At 51.2% G+C, this 16,402-nt stretch overlaps 1 protein-coding gene across 6 annotated transcripts in view; it reads right to left on the bottom strand.

The window, feature by feature from the left end:
* Positions 1-16,402, bottom strand: part of PEX14 (peroxisomal biogenesis factor 14) — a 134,394-nt gene that overhangs the window by 2,425 nt on the left and 115,567 nt on the right. For 2 of the 6 annotated variants that reach the window (XM_003127561.4, XM_084962773.1), the window contains 4 exons: positions 8,746-8,831; positions 4,987-5,089; positions 3,708-3,805; positions 529-620 (listed from right to left, as the gene is read on the bottom strand). In XM_003127561.4, coding sequence (XP_003127609.1) covers positions 529-620; positions 3,708-3,805; positions 4,987-5,089; positions 8,746-8,831 — 379 coding nt within the window. Of the gene's footprint in view, positions 1-528; positions 621-3,707; positions 3,806-4,110; positions 4,159-4,986; positions 5,090-8,745; positions 8,832-16,402 lie in introns of all 6 variants that reach the window. The other 4 variants (XM_084962771.1, XM_084962769.1, XM_084962770.1 and 1 more) reach the window with 3 other exon arrangements.

The raw sequence follows: 16,402 nt of genomic DNA, 5'->3' as shown, positions 1-16,402 counted from the left end.
TCACCCTCCATTCAGGGCTGCAAAAGGTGCTTGTCCCTGCAGAGGGACAGCAGAGCAAGACCACGGGAGCCAGGGGTGGGCAGGCAGGCCTTGCTTCTGCCTCGACTCGTAGGGCCCTTCATACGGAGCAGGTACAAAGACCCCTGGCCTGGCCCTCTGGGGGGCACTGTCTGTGAACAAGATGTCACTGGGAGGTCCATCCAGGGTTCAGGACAGAGGAGGATACGGCCCCGTCACGAGGGGCCCTGTCTCCTTGGCTCAAGGTCCTGCTTCTGGCTCCAGCTGTCCTTGAACAGGTCTTGACGGGGCCAAGGAACTGTTTATATTTCAAAACTCTTGTGAGCACTTAGACTGTCACCTCTAGGGCAGGGAGGGAGGGGCCACAGAGGGAAGGCTGAGGCGCATCGGATGCCCACACTCAGTGCCCGACTCGCGGGGCTGGACACTCAGGCCCCCAAGGGAGATGTGCCCCAAACCCAAAGCTCCAACACCTCCCCCGCCCAGGCCAAGAGCAGTTTCAGTTCCTACCGATTTAAAAGAAGCCCTTTCAAGGAGTTAATTTCCGACTTGAGCTCATTGACGTTCTGGGACTCCAGCATCCAGTTGGTGGACGTGGTGGCCTGCAGGTCACATAACACAGGAACGAGGGTCAGAGTGGCACCTCCTGCCCACCCCCGAAGCTCAGACTGCTGGGGAAGCAGGAGCACCCCAGGGCCAGCCTGGGCCCCCCCTTCAGGAAGGTTCTGCTGCAGCTCAGCCAAGGGTCTGCCTGCCTGGGTCTCTGTTTAAATGACGATTCCCTTAAAACAAACACTGGCACAACTCTATTTGGATAGCTGATGATATTAAGGAATCATGACATGTATTTAGGTGTAATAATGATATCCTGGTTATGTAAAATTCAACAACAACAAAAGAGCTCTTATCTTTTAGAGATACAAACTGAAGCGTCTGCAGTATGAAATGATAAGCTGTCTGGAATATGCTTCAACTCCGCCCCGGGGGTAGGGGTGCGGGCCCAGAGGAGGCAGTGGCTGCACGGTGTGACCAGAGCTTGTGGGCGCATTCTGCAGCCCCCATTTCCACGTGTGCCTGGGCTGTTCCATTAAAACAAAACTAAAAAAAACAAATTCCACCTCTACACCCCCCCGCCCTCCCTGCAGAGCTGCCGCACACATAGGGGCGAACCCAGGCAAGTGAGGCAGCCACCTCCATCCACAGGAGCCACCTTGGAGGGTTGAGGGAGACACCTGGGCACCTGTCTGGCCCATCTCCCAGCTCTAACCTCAAGCAGGCCTGGAATCACCCAGAGTGCCCCTTCCCCACAGCCGTGCGCAAGGATGGGCCTGAAGGCTCCGCAGAGAGAAAGAAGACCCCTGGAGCTTCAAGCCCTTCCCGGAGGAGGGCGCACAGGCAAAGGGCCTCGATAACCTCGGACACACCCATCCTTCTTGCCTGCCTTCCCCTTTGACTGTGACACACTGCTCCATGTCAGCTTCAGAGAACCGCCCTTTTCTCTGGCAAATCTTGTTGGGCTGGATGGAGGAGGGAGAGCCACAACAGTGGTCCCCCAAATGGGAGCTGCCAGTGGCCAAGCTGCCTGTGAAGTGTTTATGGGCCACTTCCCGGTATGACGGCCGCAGGCACATGGGCCTGCATCATCCAGGCCAGAGGCCACATCCACAAAGCCCACGCCCTGATGCCACCACCCCCGCCAGAAAACCCAGGCCATGAGTTCAGGAGAATGAGGGGAGCCCAGGCTGGCAGGATGGAGGGCACTGCACAGTCCTGTCAGCCTTGGACGTGGGGGGCGGGGGGCGCTGCTGCAGGTCCCCGCCCAGCAAGCAGCCTGGCTGGGCACATCTTTGCAAGGAGAAGCTCCTCTGAGGGGGCTGCAGGTCTCAGAAAGGAAACCCGGGCAGACTGGGAGCGAGCGCAAGACCCCCACCGCCCTCCCACACGTCCCCTCGGGCCCCTGCTGCAGACCACCAGACAGCAAGGATCCAGGAGCCACAGTGCCGGCCTCTCCAAGACCTTGGAAGCTACAGCAGCCCATTAACAAGGGAGCAATTTCCACTCACCGGCCTACAAAGGACTCAAATTTCCAAACGCATATGGTGCCAGATGCCAGGATTTAGAAATAAAATCTGACATCTGGGGCTTTTTAGCCAGTCTCTTTAAAAAACAGTTGTAGAAAACTCCCAGCCTTCAGTTTTATGTAGGTTTTTTAATTACTTAACGCTCTTCTTTTTAATTTTTTACAGTGCTGCAGTAGGAGTTTGGAAGCCAGATATAAAAACTTACATTACAGCTGAGAAAACACAGTTCTGAGTCTTGGTTTATGGGGTAACTGAAGTCTTCACACACATCTGGGTTTGGATACCAAACCAGGGAGCACAGCTTCAGGACAGGAGAGTGGAAGGGGCTGGGGCAGGGCGGGGAGGGGGGGGGCAATCAGAAAAACAAGCCCGAGAAACGCCCAGAGGCGGCTCTCAACAACACCTCTGGCCTGGGCTCCCCTCCTGTCATAAAACGCAACAGGTGGTCTTAAAGCTTAAGGTCTGAAAAAGTCTTCCAATTTCCGGAATGGCTTCTGGCCATCATCAGGCCGTGGCTCCAAAAGATAACGGAAGGGAGCAGGGAACCCACCCTTCTTGGCTGCTCTATGGGCTGCCTGCCTGGGAGGAGCGTTCTCCATGGCTTGGTGGTGGCCACTGGCAACCACAGGCATCTGTGGAGAAGTGTGGGTGCAGCAGAATTCTCGGGGACCCTCCTCACAGGACACTAGGGTGCCTTCCTCGGGGAAAGCCACTCGGAGTGTGATTCTTTACAGCATGGGTTGCGTGGAAGCAGCCAGAAAGCAACATGGGAGCCAGGGATGGAGAGGGGAGGACAGTGGATACTCCGGAGCCACTGCACCGCCTCGCCTGGGCCCAGTCTCTTTCAAGAACAAGCCTGTCACACACGCACAGAACCCAGTCCAGAAGCCCGCAATGCTGGGAGCTGACTGGAGCCAGGTACTGTTTTCAGTGCGTACAGACAATGAGGGAAGTGCCATTTGCTGCAGCTCCATTTCACAGATGAGGAAACTAGGGTTCAGAGAGGTTAAGCAACTTGCCTGTGGCTAGCACACGGCAGAACTCTAACTCAGGTGGTCTGATGCTAGCATCTGACGTTGCCAAGACGGCGCCAAATGCAGGAATCGAGGCCCAGGAACCTCCCTGGTCAATCCCGGGTAGGTCTATACTACTTTAGGGGTTACCAGACCCCCAAACCTGGGTTAGAGAACCTGCCCAAGGCAGCCGTTGAGCCCAGGACCTGGGCGTACTTCTCCCACCCAGTTCCCCAGAATCACTCTTGGCAACGCTGGGATCTCTGACTTAACCTGCGGGTGGGGACCAGCCCACATCTACACCAGCTGCCACCAGAGCTGGGGCCTGTGCTGGCTCTGGAGGGTAAGAGACAGAGAGTGGCTTTTCCTCCTCCTGATGGGAGGTGACACGGAGAGAGAAAGGCCAGCCTTTGTCACCGAACACCACATCACCCGCATGGTGACTGCCTCCTTTCTCTACAAGGGCAGAGTAACTGGCGTCAGAAGAGACAAAATAAGACCCCATGGGACCAAGTGAACTGGGCCCAAGGGACAAGAGTGAAGAGCCGTTAGGGCAGACCCAGGCCAGGGGGGACCGGGGGTCCAGGACAAGTACCTTGGCTGTGGCCAGTTCGTGGGCGAGCTCCTGGACTTTCTGCTGCTGCTGAACTAGCAGCTCCTGGACCGAGGCTAACGTCATCTGTAACTGAGTCACTGGGAGAAAAGAGCAGTCGCATCTCTGTTAAAGGGCACACACGGCTTCTTCCTTCTGTCCACATACCCATAAGCTGCTGCGTCTAATTTATCTGCAGACATTCCCCCAGCCCCGCCATCCCTATAATTCATCTGCACTCTGGGTAATCTACCTGCTCTGTCTCTGACCCCTAGTGTTTCTACTTTATCTTGCCATTGTGTAGTTGTCCGTGGTCAACAGTATATCCGTCCAAAACCTCTCCCCTCTAATTATACGCTTATGATCTGCGTGGCTCTCCCAGCTTCGGACTGTCTGCAGCCCTCACCTCTCGGGCCTCGCATGTCCTGGTGGAATTCATGGGACGTCTCCAGTCCTGGGAAAGACATCGCAGGCCCACAGAGTCCAGGAGTGGTTAAAAAACAGCAAATCCTGTCTCCTGCCTACCTTCCTGCCCTCCCCACCCAACCCCGAAGGCTGCCAGAGCTCCCTGGTGTCCTGCGACAAGTCCAGGCTGTGGGGCCCACTGCCAGCCTCTGAGGAGAAAGGCCAGCAGGGCAGGTACTCGGTTGGGTTTCCAAGGGCTTCACCAACATGGCCCAGGGACAGACTCCGGCCTGGGACAGGTGGCTCTCCGTGTGCCTGAGGTTTTAGATTCAGAGCCTCCATCCAGGAAACAAGTTTATAAAGAAGAGAACCAGCTCTGGCGCGACAGGTCCCAGCTAATCTGGGCCATCATTGGGGCACTGGGTAATGAACGCCAGCCCCGTGGAGTCGATGACAGAGGAGGTGGCCAGGGTCCCCGGAGCCGCAGTAATTACAGCCTCTCTTGACCCTGTGTTGGATTCTGAGAGGGAAGGGGGAAAATTGCTGAAAACCCCCCTGAAAACCTCATAGAAGCAGAAATTAAAAATGAACTTTACAGCCCTTAGAAAGGCTGTCATTTTATTCCCCTTATTAATATTCTGAGGTTGGGAGCCTTTCCGTAAAAACATAATTAATTGAGGCCGCGCCGACAGTAAACAAGCAATTTCAAATTAAACCGAAATGACGGCGGCTTCATTTGCAAATGTGAACAGATTCTCAGAGCAGATAAATGAAGTCACCACATAAAGTGGAGACGGAGGGGAGAGGGGAGGGGGCAGAGAAGGGGCTGCGCGGGGAAGGCTCTGAGGGGTGACTTGATGGAGTCATTAATCTTTACCTGTCTGGGCCACGCTGCCACTCAGCTCCGAGAGGCTCGCCTCCATCCTCTCCAGTTGCTTCCTGTCCTCCCGGCCGCCCATGATGAGGGGGAGCAGGTATTTCTGCAGGAAGCAGGGTGGGCGTGAGGAAATGGGCACGTACTTGGGGTTACTCTGCAACAATCTCTCCAATCTGTGACCACCTTTCTCCGACATCCCTTGGTCCTGGAAACCCTAGGCCAGGACCGCATGTGAACAAGACACCCCAGAGGTATGAGGCTGCAATGAGAGCCACGTCCAAGTCCCGTCTGCATTAGGACCAGAATCAGGGAACAGGGACACAACCAATTTGACCTGTTGTGAGGCAGAACTTTTTGGTTTTATTTAGCTTTTTAAATGGTGCTGTATGTAATATTTCTGTGACCAAAAATATTCAAAATTCTTCTTTAAAAGTTGTATGATGAGGAGTTCCCATCGTGGCTCAGTGGTTAACGCATCTGACTAGGAGCCATGAGGTTTGCGGGTTTGATCCCTGCCTCGCTCAGTGGGTTAAGGATCCGGCGTTGCTGTGAACTGCGGTGTAGGCTGGCGGCTACAGCTCTGATTAGACTCCTAACCTGGGAACCTCCATATGCCGTGGGAGCAGCCCTAGAAAAGGCAAAAAACAAAAAAACAAAGTTGTGTGATGAAAACGTAGAGAGTTTGCCACTAGTAGCTTCCAGGGAGGAGTGGGTGGGAGGAAAGTTCACTGAACACTTTCCTGAACCCTTAACACTTTGAACCACGGGAATGAATTCTCCACTGTGAGAATTCAGAAACAAAATTAAACAAGGGTAAAACCAAACCAAAAATTACTCAAGAAACAAGATGAAAATCCACAGCAGCTTTGTGGGACTTCTGGTCTTTTCGAGGAGGGCTACACAGGTATCCCAAGGCTAACCAAGGAGGGTTTCTAAAAGCCTTGAATCCTTGCAACAAGTTTCCTTAGATAAGAGTTCAGTACAGCCAGATCCTCCCAGAACTGAGACACGGGTCAGAAGGGGGACAAAGGGGCAGAACCGGGAGAAACTGACTGTGGGGATAAAGGGAACCTGATGTGCGGCAGGGCCACCAAACACGGGGCCCAGAATGTGGGGAACCCAGACAAGGGGAGGGTGCGGGTCTCAGAACATCCTAGAGGAAGGCCGATAGGGCACGGCTGGTGACTGGCTGCCTGCCTGGAGGTGTGACGGGGTGGACGGAGTGGCAGGGTGCCCGCTGGGGGAGGCGGGTGAAAGAACACGTGGTCTGAGCTCCGAAGGCTCAGGACTTGGCGTCCTCCCATCTTAGGAGCGTGCGACCAGTCGCCAGCTTTCCTGGGGTGGTGACAGGCTGGCACAGCGCAGGCCTAGCAGGGGTGGAAACTGGCAGGTGTGAGCAATGGAGACTCAGTTTTCACTCCACTCGGGTCCCCGGCAGGGAAAGGCGGCAACTTCTCCATTGAGGCTCCGGTCCTGGGGAAGGGAAGGGAGGCCCCTCCCGGGGCCTGTGGGAGAGCTCACTGCAGAGCAGCTTCGAAGTGAGGATCCCTGCTCAGCTCTCGGACAGGAGCATTTTCTTTTTTTGCAAAGTGTTTTCAACCACCGTGTGAGGTACTACCCACAACTGAGCCGAAATGCATCACATGCAGCCTTCCATTATAGGTCAAAAGTTTTCTGAGCATAAAAGTCATGAAATTCTTTTATGCGTCATGAACTAAAAATTTCATTTCTAAGATCAAAAACACCAAGGAAAGGAACACATACACCACCCTAGCCTGAATCTTCACACACTTATAAAAACAAGACGACAGCTCACCTCTCCTTTTTGGTGTTCTGTTTTTGTTTTTTTGTGGGTGTGCTTTTCAGGGCCACACCTGCGGCATATGGAGGTTCCCAGGCGAGGGGCTGAATCGGAGCTGTAGCTGCTGGCCTACACCACAGCCACAGGAACACGGGATCCAAGCCGCATCTGCGACCTACACCACAGTTCACAGCGATGCTGGATCCTTAACCCACTGAGCAAGGTCAGGGATGGAACCCGCGCCCTCATGGATACTAGTCAGTTTGGTAACCCACTGAGCCACAATGGGAACTCCCTCCTTTTTGTTTTTTAATTTAACATACATTTTTAAAATTCTCTTGTCACCGCTGTGACTGATCTCTCAATGTCTCTTCTTTTTTAAAGCACAGAATAAAGATCAGAGCTTCATGGAAATAACTGATGCTATCTGAGCCTTGCTCCAAGGGGAGCTGCGCTTTCTGTTCATGGGATCTCAAGGCTGTCTGAGAGCAGCCATGTGACTACCAGGTACTGCTCAGTAGAGCTGGGACATTAATTTGAGAGTCCTGTCTTAGCATTTTCTTCTTGGTGACTGTGCACTCAGGGACTGGAAACAGGCTGTTAGCACACAAGGTAAGAGGAGGTGTCGCGTCAGAGGGAGAAGTCCCAGGATCCAGAACATCTTGCTTCTGATTTCTGACATGGAAATTTCCAACTTCAAAAATAGATGTTACACCGAAAAGATTGTATTCTGCTACAACTCTGTCATTAACTTTTGCACTTAAGTCAAAAATGAAGAATCCCAGAGTGCAATGTTGAAACATGTTTCATCCGTGAAAAGTCACAATGTGAGTGAGTCTGGAAATTCATATAGATTCCTCTTTTTTTTTTAGGGCCGCACTCGTGGCAGTTCCCAGGCTAGGGGTCGAATTGGAGCTGCAGCTGCCAGCCTATGCCACAGCCACAGCAACACAGGATCCAAGCCACATCTACGACCTGCACCACAGCTCATGGCAACACTGGATCCTTAACCCACTGAGCAAGGCCGGGGATCAAACCCACATCCTCATGGATACTAGTTGGGTTTGTCACCACTGAGCCAACAATGGGAACTCCCAGATTCTTTTTTAAGACTCTCCAAACCAGGGATGGAGTTGCAGGTAGCATCAAAGGAAGGGGGCTTCTCTCTCCAGGACCAGTGGAGAGCAAGTTTCCTGGCCACTATTTTACCTTTTGTCTCTGGGGACCTACCCTGGCTCTTCATCTTCTAAGAAAGACTTGCTTCAAATCAGCATTGGTCTCTGGCAACCAGTATCTGTTTAGTATCTGGCTCAAGGAAGCGGATGTTCACTTCACACCTGCAGCTCTGTTGTAAGCAATGAGCTCTAGGATCCTGAGGGCTGACTATGAAAAATCCTAGATTTATATGGGTGCCAACGCAATATATGTAACTATACTATTCTGAGAGTCTCAAGGCTGGTTTTAAATCCTTGGGTAGAACAAGAAGGCACAGAGCACTGCCGATGTGCTCGGCAGAGTACCTTTCCAAGGGGCACTGACCCATCAGCTTCACAACAGCCTCGTGCAGTAGGTACGGCTGTCCTCACTTTACAGATGAGGCTACCAAGCCTGTGGTCACACAGCTACTAAGTGGCAGAGCCAGGATGCAACACAGGCAGCTGGGCTCCAGCATCGAGGGCCTCACTACCGCGCCATTCTGCCTCTCAGAAAGCTACAGCCTGCTCAGGCCATGCGGGCTCGGCTCCAGGTACCGGACCTGGCTCCATCGACTGGCTTCGGTCACCCTCTGCACCTCTCTGATGAGAGGCCCGCAGGCCAGGCGGGTCTGGACCTGCCGCGCAGGTGCAGGATCAGCACCGAACCAGGCCCCTCCAGAAAGCCGCTCGCCAGCGCCCCCTGCCTCTTGGACCAGGGAGGGCAGCGCTGTGCACCAAGGGGCTGCAGGGAAGGCGCCTTACCTTGTAGAGCTGGTGAAAGCCGAAGGCAATCCCTGCCATGATGATGGCCAAGGCGCTGTAATCTCTCCACCGGGAGCCCGCGGGGCCTAAAGTTGGGGGAGAAGGTGGTCATCAGAGGAGGCTCCGCGTCCTCACCGGGGCCGGACAGCACATGTCCTCAGTCTCCTCATCTCAGCCTCAGGACAAGGATCAGCTCCTCCTGGGCTCCTGGAACCATCCGCCTGGTTGCACCAGGCCATGTGGTGGCTTCTGGGGGAGCTGAGACCCGGGGTGAGGGGGTGAGGCGGTTGGAAGACCTGGGGCACAGGCTCCGTGCTCGAGGAAGAAAGGGCTCAGAGAGGCTGACACAGGCCCAGCCAGGTGTGCACGAACCCAGGTCCACCTCAGAAGCTGCTCATCACCCATTTATCCTCCCTCACGAAGCCCACAGTGCACAGGGCAGTGTCATAGGCACAGCGGACCATGGTGCTGAGACCCTGCCCTGTTCTCTCATGTGGAGCCTGGTGGAGAGGAGACAGCCGACAAATGCCCAGACAAGGTGACTCCAGAGAGGGCTGGAGAACACCAAGCAGGACAACGTGAGTGTGGGGATGCAGTGACCTGCACGGTGCTCCCGGCAGCCGACGAGTCAGCGTGCAGGCAGGGGCTGACCTGGGCTCCAGCAAAAGGGGACTTTAATCACTCTGACTTTAATTTGCATGTATCTTCTAAGGGGTGGGGACTGAGCATCTCTTCATCTGCAGTCCCTTCCTGCTATACAGGACGCTCCCTACGTTCCTCCTTGATTCCTCTATCAATTCCCCTCATCAGCTTATGCAAACTTCTCATACAGCAAGGAAATTAGCCCTCTGTCTGTGACAGGAGTTATAAAAATCTTCCCCAGTATATTTTTCTTTTGACGCTGCTTATGGTGTTCTGTGGCACACAGTGTTTTCATGTTCACATAAATTCATCAGTCTAGGAGTTCCCCTGGTGGCTCAGCGGAAATGAATCTGACATTAGCATCCCTGAGGACGCAGGCTCGATCCTTGGCCTTGCTCAGTGGGTTAAGGATCCGGCATGGCTGTGAGCTGTGGTGTAGGTTGCAGACGCGGCTCAGATCCTGCATTGCTGTGGCTGTGGCGTAGGCCAGTAGCTACAGCTCCGATTCGACCCCCATCCCAGGAACATCCACAAGCTGCAGGTCCACCCCTAAAAAGATTTTTAAAAATATATATATTGCTCTATTTTTCTATGGGCGCTTGGGTTTTTGTCATCACAAGCCAGGGCTTCCCTGCTCCCCTCCAGGGTTCACGTCTACATGTGTCTCCAGGAGGGAACTCTGGTGCTTTGACCTGCAGTGAACACCCTCATCCAATATGAATCTACACAGATAAGCAACTGCTGCTCGTGAAATGGAAAGCTCTGAGGCCACAGAGGTACATGGACCTTCACACTGTGACCCTGGGAAGCCAGGAGGCTCTGACTCCCAAGCAGGCACCTCTCTTGTCTCAGCCTGCTCTACTCTGAGTGCCTTGATTCTTGATGCTAACATCCAGTGAAAGCTCATTTTTAGGAGGAAAAAGCAAAGACAGAGTAAGTAACCTTGTCACTTTTCAAGAGTCACTGTTCAGCGGGACTTTAATCCACACCCAGAACAGCCACACATCCATCTGTGCTGCCAAAATCCCCAGCGCGAGCATTCAAAATGGGCACATGTCCAGAAAGTCCTATTCACCAGTGACTTCTCATATACCCACTAAATATCTTACAAGAAAACAGTTGCAACCAGGCTGAAAACTGGACCAGAACCCAAAGTTTGCTGCGTCCTTCTTTCCTGCAAACACACCATGCAGGCCTTGAGAAATGCAGCCTCTCATTCTGGGTACCAGGGCTGAGGCTGAGCAGATGCTGGCAGGTCAGGGGTCCAAGAAGCAGGACCCCTCCTACGGCTGCTCCCACCTCTCTGGGAGCTCAACCTCCTCCGGCACCAAGAAACACCTGTGGCTCCCCGCCGGCCACACCTTTACCCCCGCACCGCTCGTCTCTGCCATGCCTGCATTAAGAACATTTTATTGCCCCCTGGTTTTCATTATTAATGAAAAGGGACCAGAATGATCTTTCCTAAAGTTCAGAGAGTCTATAAAGGCAAGAAGCTGAAATGCCATTTTACTCGTTTTGGAGATGTGTGATACAATTCTGTCTTGTGGCAAAATGAAAAAGGAGAGAAAACTAAGGTGGAGATAACTCTTAACCACTGCCCACCTTTCAAAGAGGACAGATTAGGGCTACCGAGAAAGTACTCCGTGTGACCCCAAACTGGCTTGAACCCCCAGACAAGGACCACCTGCGGCCTCCTGCTGCCCACCCTGGGGCCGATTTTTTCTAAGCCCAGTGCAGAGCACCCAGAGCACCTGGGAGCCCCAGCCTCTGTCACTATGCTCCCGGATGTCCAGAAAATACAGTCAAGGGCAAAAAATGGGGCCAGTCGCTCCTGTGCTCTAGCTCACATGTAAGGGAAATGGAATGAATGAGCTTTTCAAAGCTCCAGAGGCCCCAGGCTGAAGCAGACACCCACGTGTAGATGGCAGGGCGGGGGGCAAGCAGGCCAGAAGCCCGACGTCAGATCCGGTTCTAACCACCACCCAGGTGTTCCCAGAGACGTTTTTCTCTTCTTATCAAGCACAGGCCATTTGACTGAAGGTGGCAGAGCTTTGCTAGATTTAAAGAGCTTAGGGACAGTGATTTTTTCATTGTCACTCAGATTCAAACTGTCTACAGTACTTGGCCAACAGGCACAACTCGCCAACTTGCCAACAAGCCCAGCAAGTGACCAGCACCTTGACGCCGGCCTCTGCGGAGCATGAAGAGACGGCCGAGTGTGGCGGTGTTTCTCCTCTGGCACGGCCATTGTGTCTCAGGTGGCAGGAGCTAGAAGAGGATGGGGCTCTTCAGGAATCACCGCCTTCCTTCCCCCTGGAGGACTCCGCCGACTAGCACGAACTCTGCCATGTGCACGAGTCTGCCTGCCCCAAAGCTTGGGTTTCAGGTGAATCCACGGCGTAGGCGGCCGTGTCAGGGGCGGGAGAGCTGCAATCCCACAGCTCCCTGGCCATTCACTAAACACCACTAAACCAGTTCTGTTCGCTACAGCTCAACCTACCAAGAGCTCCTAACCCAGAGGCGAGAACGAACAGCATCAGGTAAGAAAGAATGCACGTGTGGGGCCAGGAAGCCCACACTCGACACAGCCACAGTGAGCCCGAAACCACCAAGGGGAGGATTCATGGACGGCACAGAAATCCCACCACCCAGGAAGGATTCATCAACAGTCCAGAGCTGAAAGCTGTCATGAAATCACCTTGCTGAGACGATCTGTATCCAGCCATGTGCTGGCTGACAGCAGGGGGAAACTAGCAAGCCCCTGGGGAGACCAGCAGCCTGAGCCCAGGGCAAGGCAGTGGCTGGCAGGGGGCAAGCCCAACTGTGTCCCCTCCAGACTCATCAAGGCTGGAGCCGTGACTCCACACAGCGATGGATCTAGCTTCTCAAATCATCCCATCAGCTCTGCTCGCAAAGCCAGCCTGAAAATGAACTGGCAGGACAGGCTCATCCACAGTGAGGTCCTGGAACAAAGCCAGGCTGCCAGATCAGTGCTTGTCACAGCACAGGATGGCCAGGCTACATGCACAGAGAGAGACTGGTGCCCAGCTAAGGGGTACCTACCACAGGCTAAGCTGTGGAGGGGTGGCCATAGCATGGGGTTGGGCCAGGGTGCTGAAGCACACAGCTGTGGAGGGCTGGCAGTGGCCAGAAAGATGCAGCCGAGCCAGAGCACATCACCTAGACACTAAGCATTCTGCCCTGAACAGAAGTACCCGGGCAGCCTGGAAGGCAAAGGCACCAGAGCAACCCAGGAGCCATCACATCCGACAACGCGAGCCTGTCTTCACGCGCACATCCCATGCAAAGTGGTCTTTGCCACTTCTCAGGGCTGCGAGTCATCTTTGGGCAGGAAGGACACTGAGAAGCATATCCATAGCCTCGCTCATAGATTAAAGGATATGAGCTCTAATTAAACCGTAAGAATTCAGAAGAGTCCAGAAATAGACCCAGGCTTGTGTGGTCAACTGATTTCTGACAAAGAGGCCGAGGTAGTTCTATGGGAAAAGGAATCTTGGCGACAACTGGATAGTCATGGGGTGGCGGGGGGGGGGGTTTATGAACCTTGACCCTTACCTTACAACTTACGTAAGAATTAAAATTGATCATAGCAAAGAAGGAAAGACTATAAGATTCTGTAAGAAAACAGAAACCACAGAAGAAAATCCTTACAACCTTGGAGTAGGCAGAAACCTCTTAAGATACAAAAAGTATGAACCATAAAAGGAAAAAAAAAAAAAAAGATAAAATGGACATCATCAAAATTTTAAACTTTTGGAAGTTCCCTGTGGCAAAGTGGGTTGAAGATCCAGCATTGTGCAACCATGCTGCAGGTTCGGTCCCTAGCCCAGGAACTTCCATATGCCACAGGGGTGGCCGAAAAAAAAATTTTTTTTTGAACTTTTGCTTTTCAAAGGGGATTACCAAGAAGAAAATGTCTACATAGGCTGAGAAAAAATATCTGCGAAATATATATCTGATAAAGGACCTGTAACCAGACTAATGAAGAGCTTTTTTTTGTTTTTTTAGGCCCACACCAGAGGCATATGGAAGTCCCCAGACTAGAGGTCAAATTGGAGCTGTAGCTGCTGGCCTACACCACAGCCATGTGGGATTCGAGCCACATCTGCCACCTACACCACAGCTCAGGACAACACCAGATCCTTAACCCACTGAGTGAGGCCAGCGATGGAACCTGCATCCTCATGAAGACTAGTCAGGCTCATTACCGCTGAGCCACCACAGGAACGTGCATGGAGAGTTTTTACCATTCAATCAAACAAGGTGATTTAAAAAAAAAGATTGAGGTGTTCCCGTCATGACTCAGCAGAAACAAATCTGACTAGTATCCATGGGGATGCGGGTTCGATTCCTGGACTCGGTGGGTTAAGGATCGCCATGAGCTACAGTGTAGGTTTCCGTCACCATTCGGATCCCATGTTGCTGTGGCTGTGGTGTAAGCCGGCAGCCGCAGCTCCAATTCAACCCCTAGCCTGGGACCGTCCATATGCTGCAGGTGTAGCTCTAAAAAGATTTTTTTTTAATTTTTTTAATAAAATAATAAAAAAAATATTAAAAAGATTGGGCAGTAGGTTGGAAGAGACACTTCACAAAAGATACATGAGCAACCAATAAGCACAGGAAAATATGCTTGCTATCAGTAGTTATGAGAGAAATAAAAATTAAAAGTACCATGAGATACTACTACTTTCACATTAGAATGGCTAAACTTAAAAACTGAGAATAACGAATGTTGACAAGGATGTGGAGCAACGGATATTACCACGCATCGCGGACGGGAATGTAAGACGGCACAACCATTTTGGAAAATAGTTTTGCGACCTCTTACAAAGTTAAATGTACACCTAACATCTGACTCAGGCATTCCACTCCTGGGTGTTTACCTAAGAGAGGAAGTATCTGTGCACACAAAGACTTGTTGTACATGAATGTTCATGGGAGCTTTATTCATAATAGTCCCAAACTGGAAACAACCCAAGCAACCATCAATGGTCAGTGGATAAACAAATTGTGGAGTAACCCTATAACGGAGTCATAGGAATCAGCAAACTCTGCTCAGTTGGCCAAGTCCCACCTCATCCTGCTTTTATTCAGCTGTGAGCCCTGGATGACTTCCGTATTTTTAAAGGATTGGTGTTGGGGGCGGGGGGAATATGCGACAGAAACACGTGGCTCACAAAGTCTAAAATATTTACTAGCCGATACACATCCCAATCTCAAAAGCATTATGTTAAGGTAAAGAATCCACACAAAAGACTATATGCTGAATGATTCCACTTACATGACATTTTCTAAAAGGCAGAACATTAGTGACAGAGAAGGGACTACTGGTTGACCGGAACCAGAGTGGGGGAGAGGACGGATGTTAAGGGCACAAAGAAATTTTGGGGGTGATGGTAATTTTCTGTATTTTGACTACAGTGTTGGTTACATGAGTTGAGTTACAGTATGTATAACTCATCAAACTGTACACTTAAAGTGGATTATCCTGTGCATAAATAATACTTCCAAACAAGCTGATTAGCAAGAAAAAAAAAAGGTTAGGAATCCAGGAACATAAAACAGGCATGTGACCTAACAATCCCACTCCTAGAGGGCTACCCAGGAGTAATGAGAAGGTACATCCACACAAGGCTTGGCCACACACACTCTCAGCAGCACAAGGCCTGCAGCCAACACTGCAAACAGCCTAAATATTCACCAACTGGTAAACTGATAGACAAAATGTGGTACCATCCACACAATGGAATATTATTCAGCAATAAAAAGTACTGCTACAACATGGAAGAACCTCAAAGATAAGTGAAAGAAGGCAGGAAGAAGAGACCACACACTGTATGACTCCGCTGACCTGAAATGCCCAGCGAAGGTAGATCTGTAGTGGTAGAAAGCAGGTTAGCGGTTGACTGGGGTTGGAGGAGATGGACAGTGAATGGGCACAAAGGATCTTATCTGGGGGGTGGAGGTGCTCTAAAAGTGAGTGCATTGCTCAGTAAAGTTACTAAAAAGCACTGCCTGGTACACATGATATGGTTTTGTTTTTTTTGTTTTGTTTTTGTCTTTTTGCCTTTTCTAGAGCTGCTGCCTTTTCTAGAGCTGCTCCCATGGCACATGGAAGTTCCCAGGCTAGGGGTCTAATCAGAACTGTAGCTGCCAGCCTACGCCACAGCCACAGCAACACGGGAGCCGCGTCTGAGCCGTGTCTGTAACCTACACCACAGCTCACGGCAACGCCAGATCCTTAACCCACTGAGCAAGGCCAGGGATGGAACCCACAACCTCATGGTTCCTAGTCGGATTCATTAACCACTGAACCACGACGGGAACTCCAACATGGGTTAAATTTTATAATATGTAGAACATACTCCGATAGCTTAAAAAATTTTTAAAAAGGCTAGAAATAGACTCAGGCATATGTAAACAACTGCTTTTCGATAAAGGAACACATAACTCAGTGGGGACAGGATAATCTTTAAACAGCTGCTGGTGGTGGTGGTGGATGTCCATTAGGGAAAAAAGAATCTTGACCTTCACATTATACCAGACACAAAAATTAACAGAGTGAATCACAGATCTCAACATGAAAGCTAACACCATAAAACTTTAAGAAGAAAACAACAGTGAAAATCTTTCCAACCTTGGGGTAAGCAAAGATGACACAGAAAGGACACAAAAACCAGGAATTGTTAAGAAAAAAATAACAATAAAAAATAACTGGATGTCATCAAGTTTTCAATCTTTTGTTTTTCAAAAAGCAACATAAAGAAAAGGCTAGCCACAGACTGGGAGGAAATACTAACCATGCATATAAGTGACAAAGAATCTGAATCTAGAATATGTAAAAACTCTTCCAACTTAAGAAGACAATTTAAAATGGGCAAAGACTGGAATAGACATGTTACAAAAGAAGATATGCAAATGGGCAATAAGCCCATAAAAAGATGCTCAACATTGTGAGTCTTCACAGAAATGTAAACACTAACGACCAGGAGAT

This window comes from Sus scrofa, chromosome 6 (assembly GCF_054392235.1).
Source record: "Sus scrofa isolate SSC_HxYL_T2T_F1_AM1 chromosome 6, Sscrofa_HxYL_maternal_Yorkshire_Landrace_v2.0, whole genome shotgun sequence".
NCBI lineage: Eukaryota > Metazoa > Chordata > Mammalia > Artiodactyla > Suidae > Sus > Sus scrofa.
The sequence above is the reverse complement of the archived record's forward strand: the minus strand, read 5'-3'. Positions and strand labels throughout refer to the sequence as shown.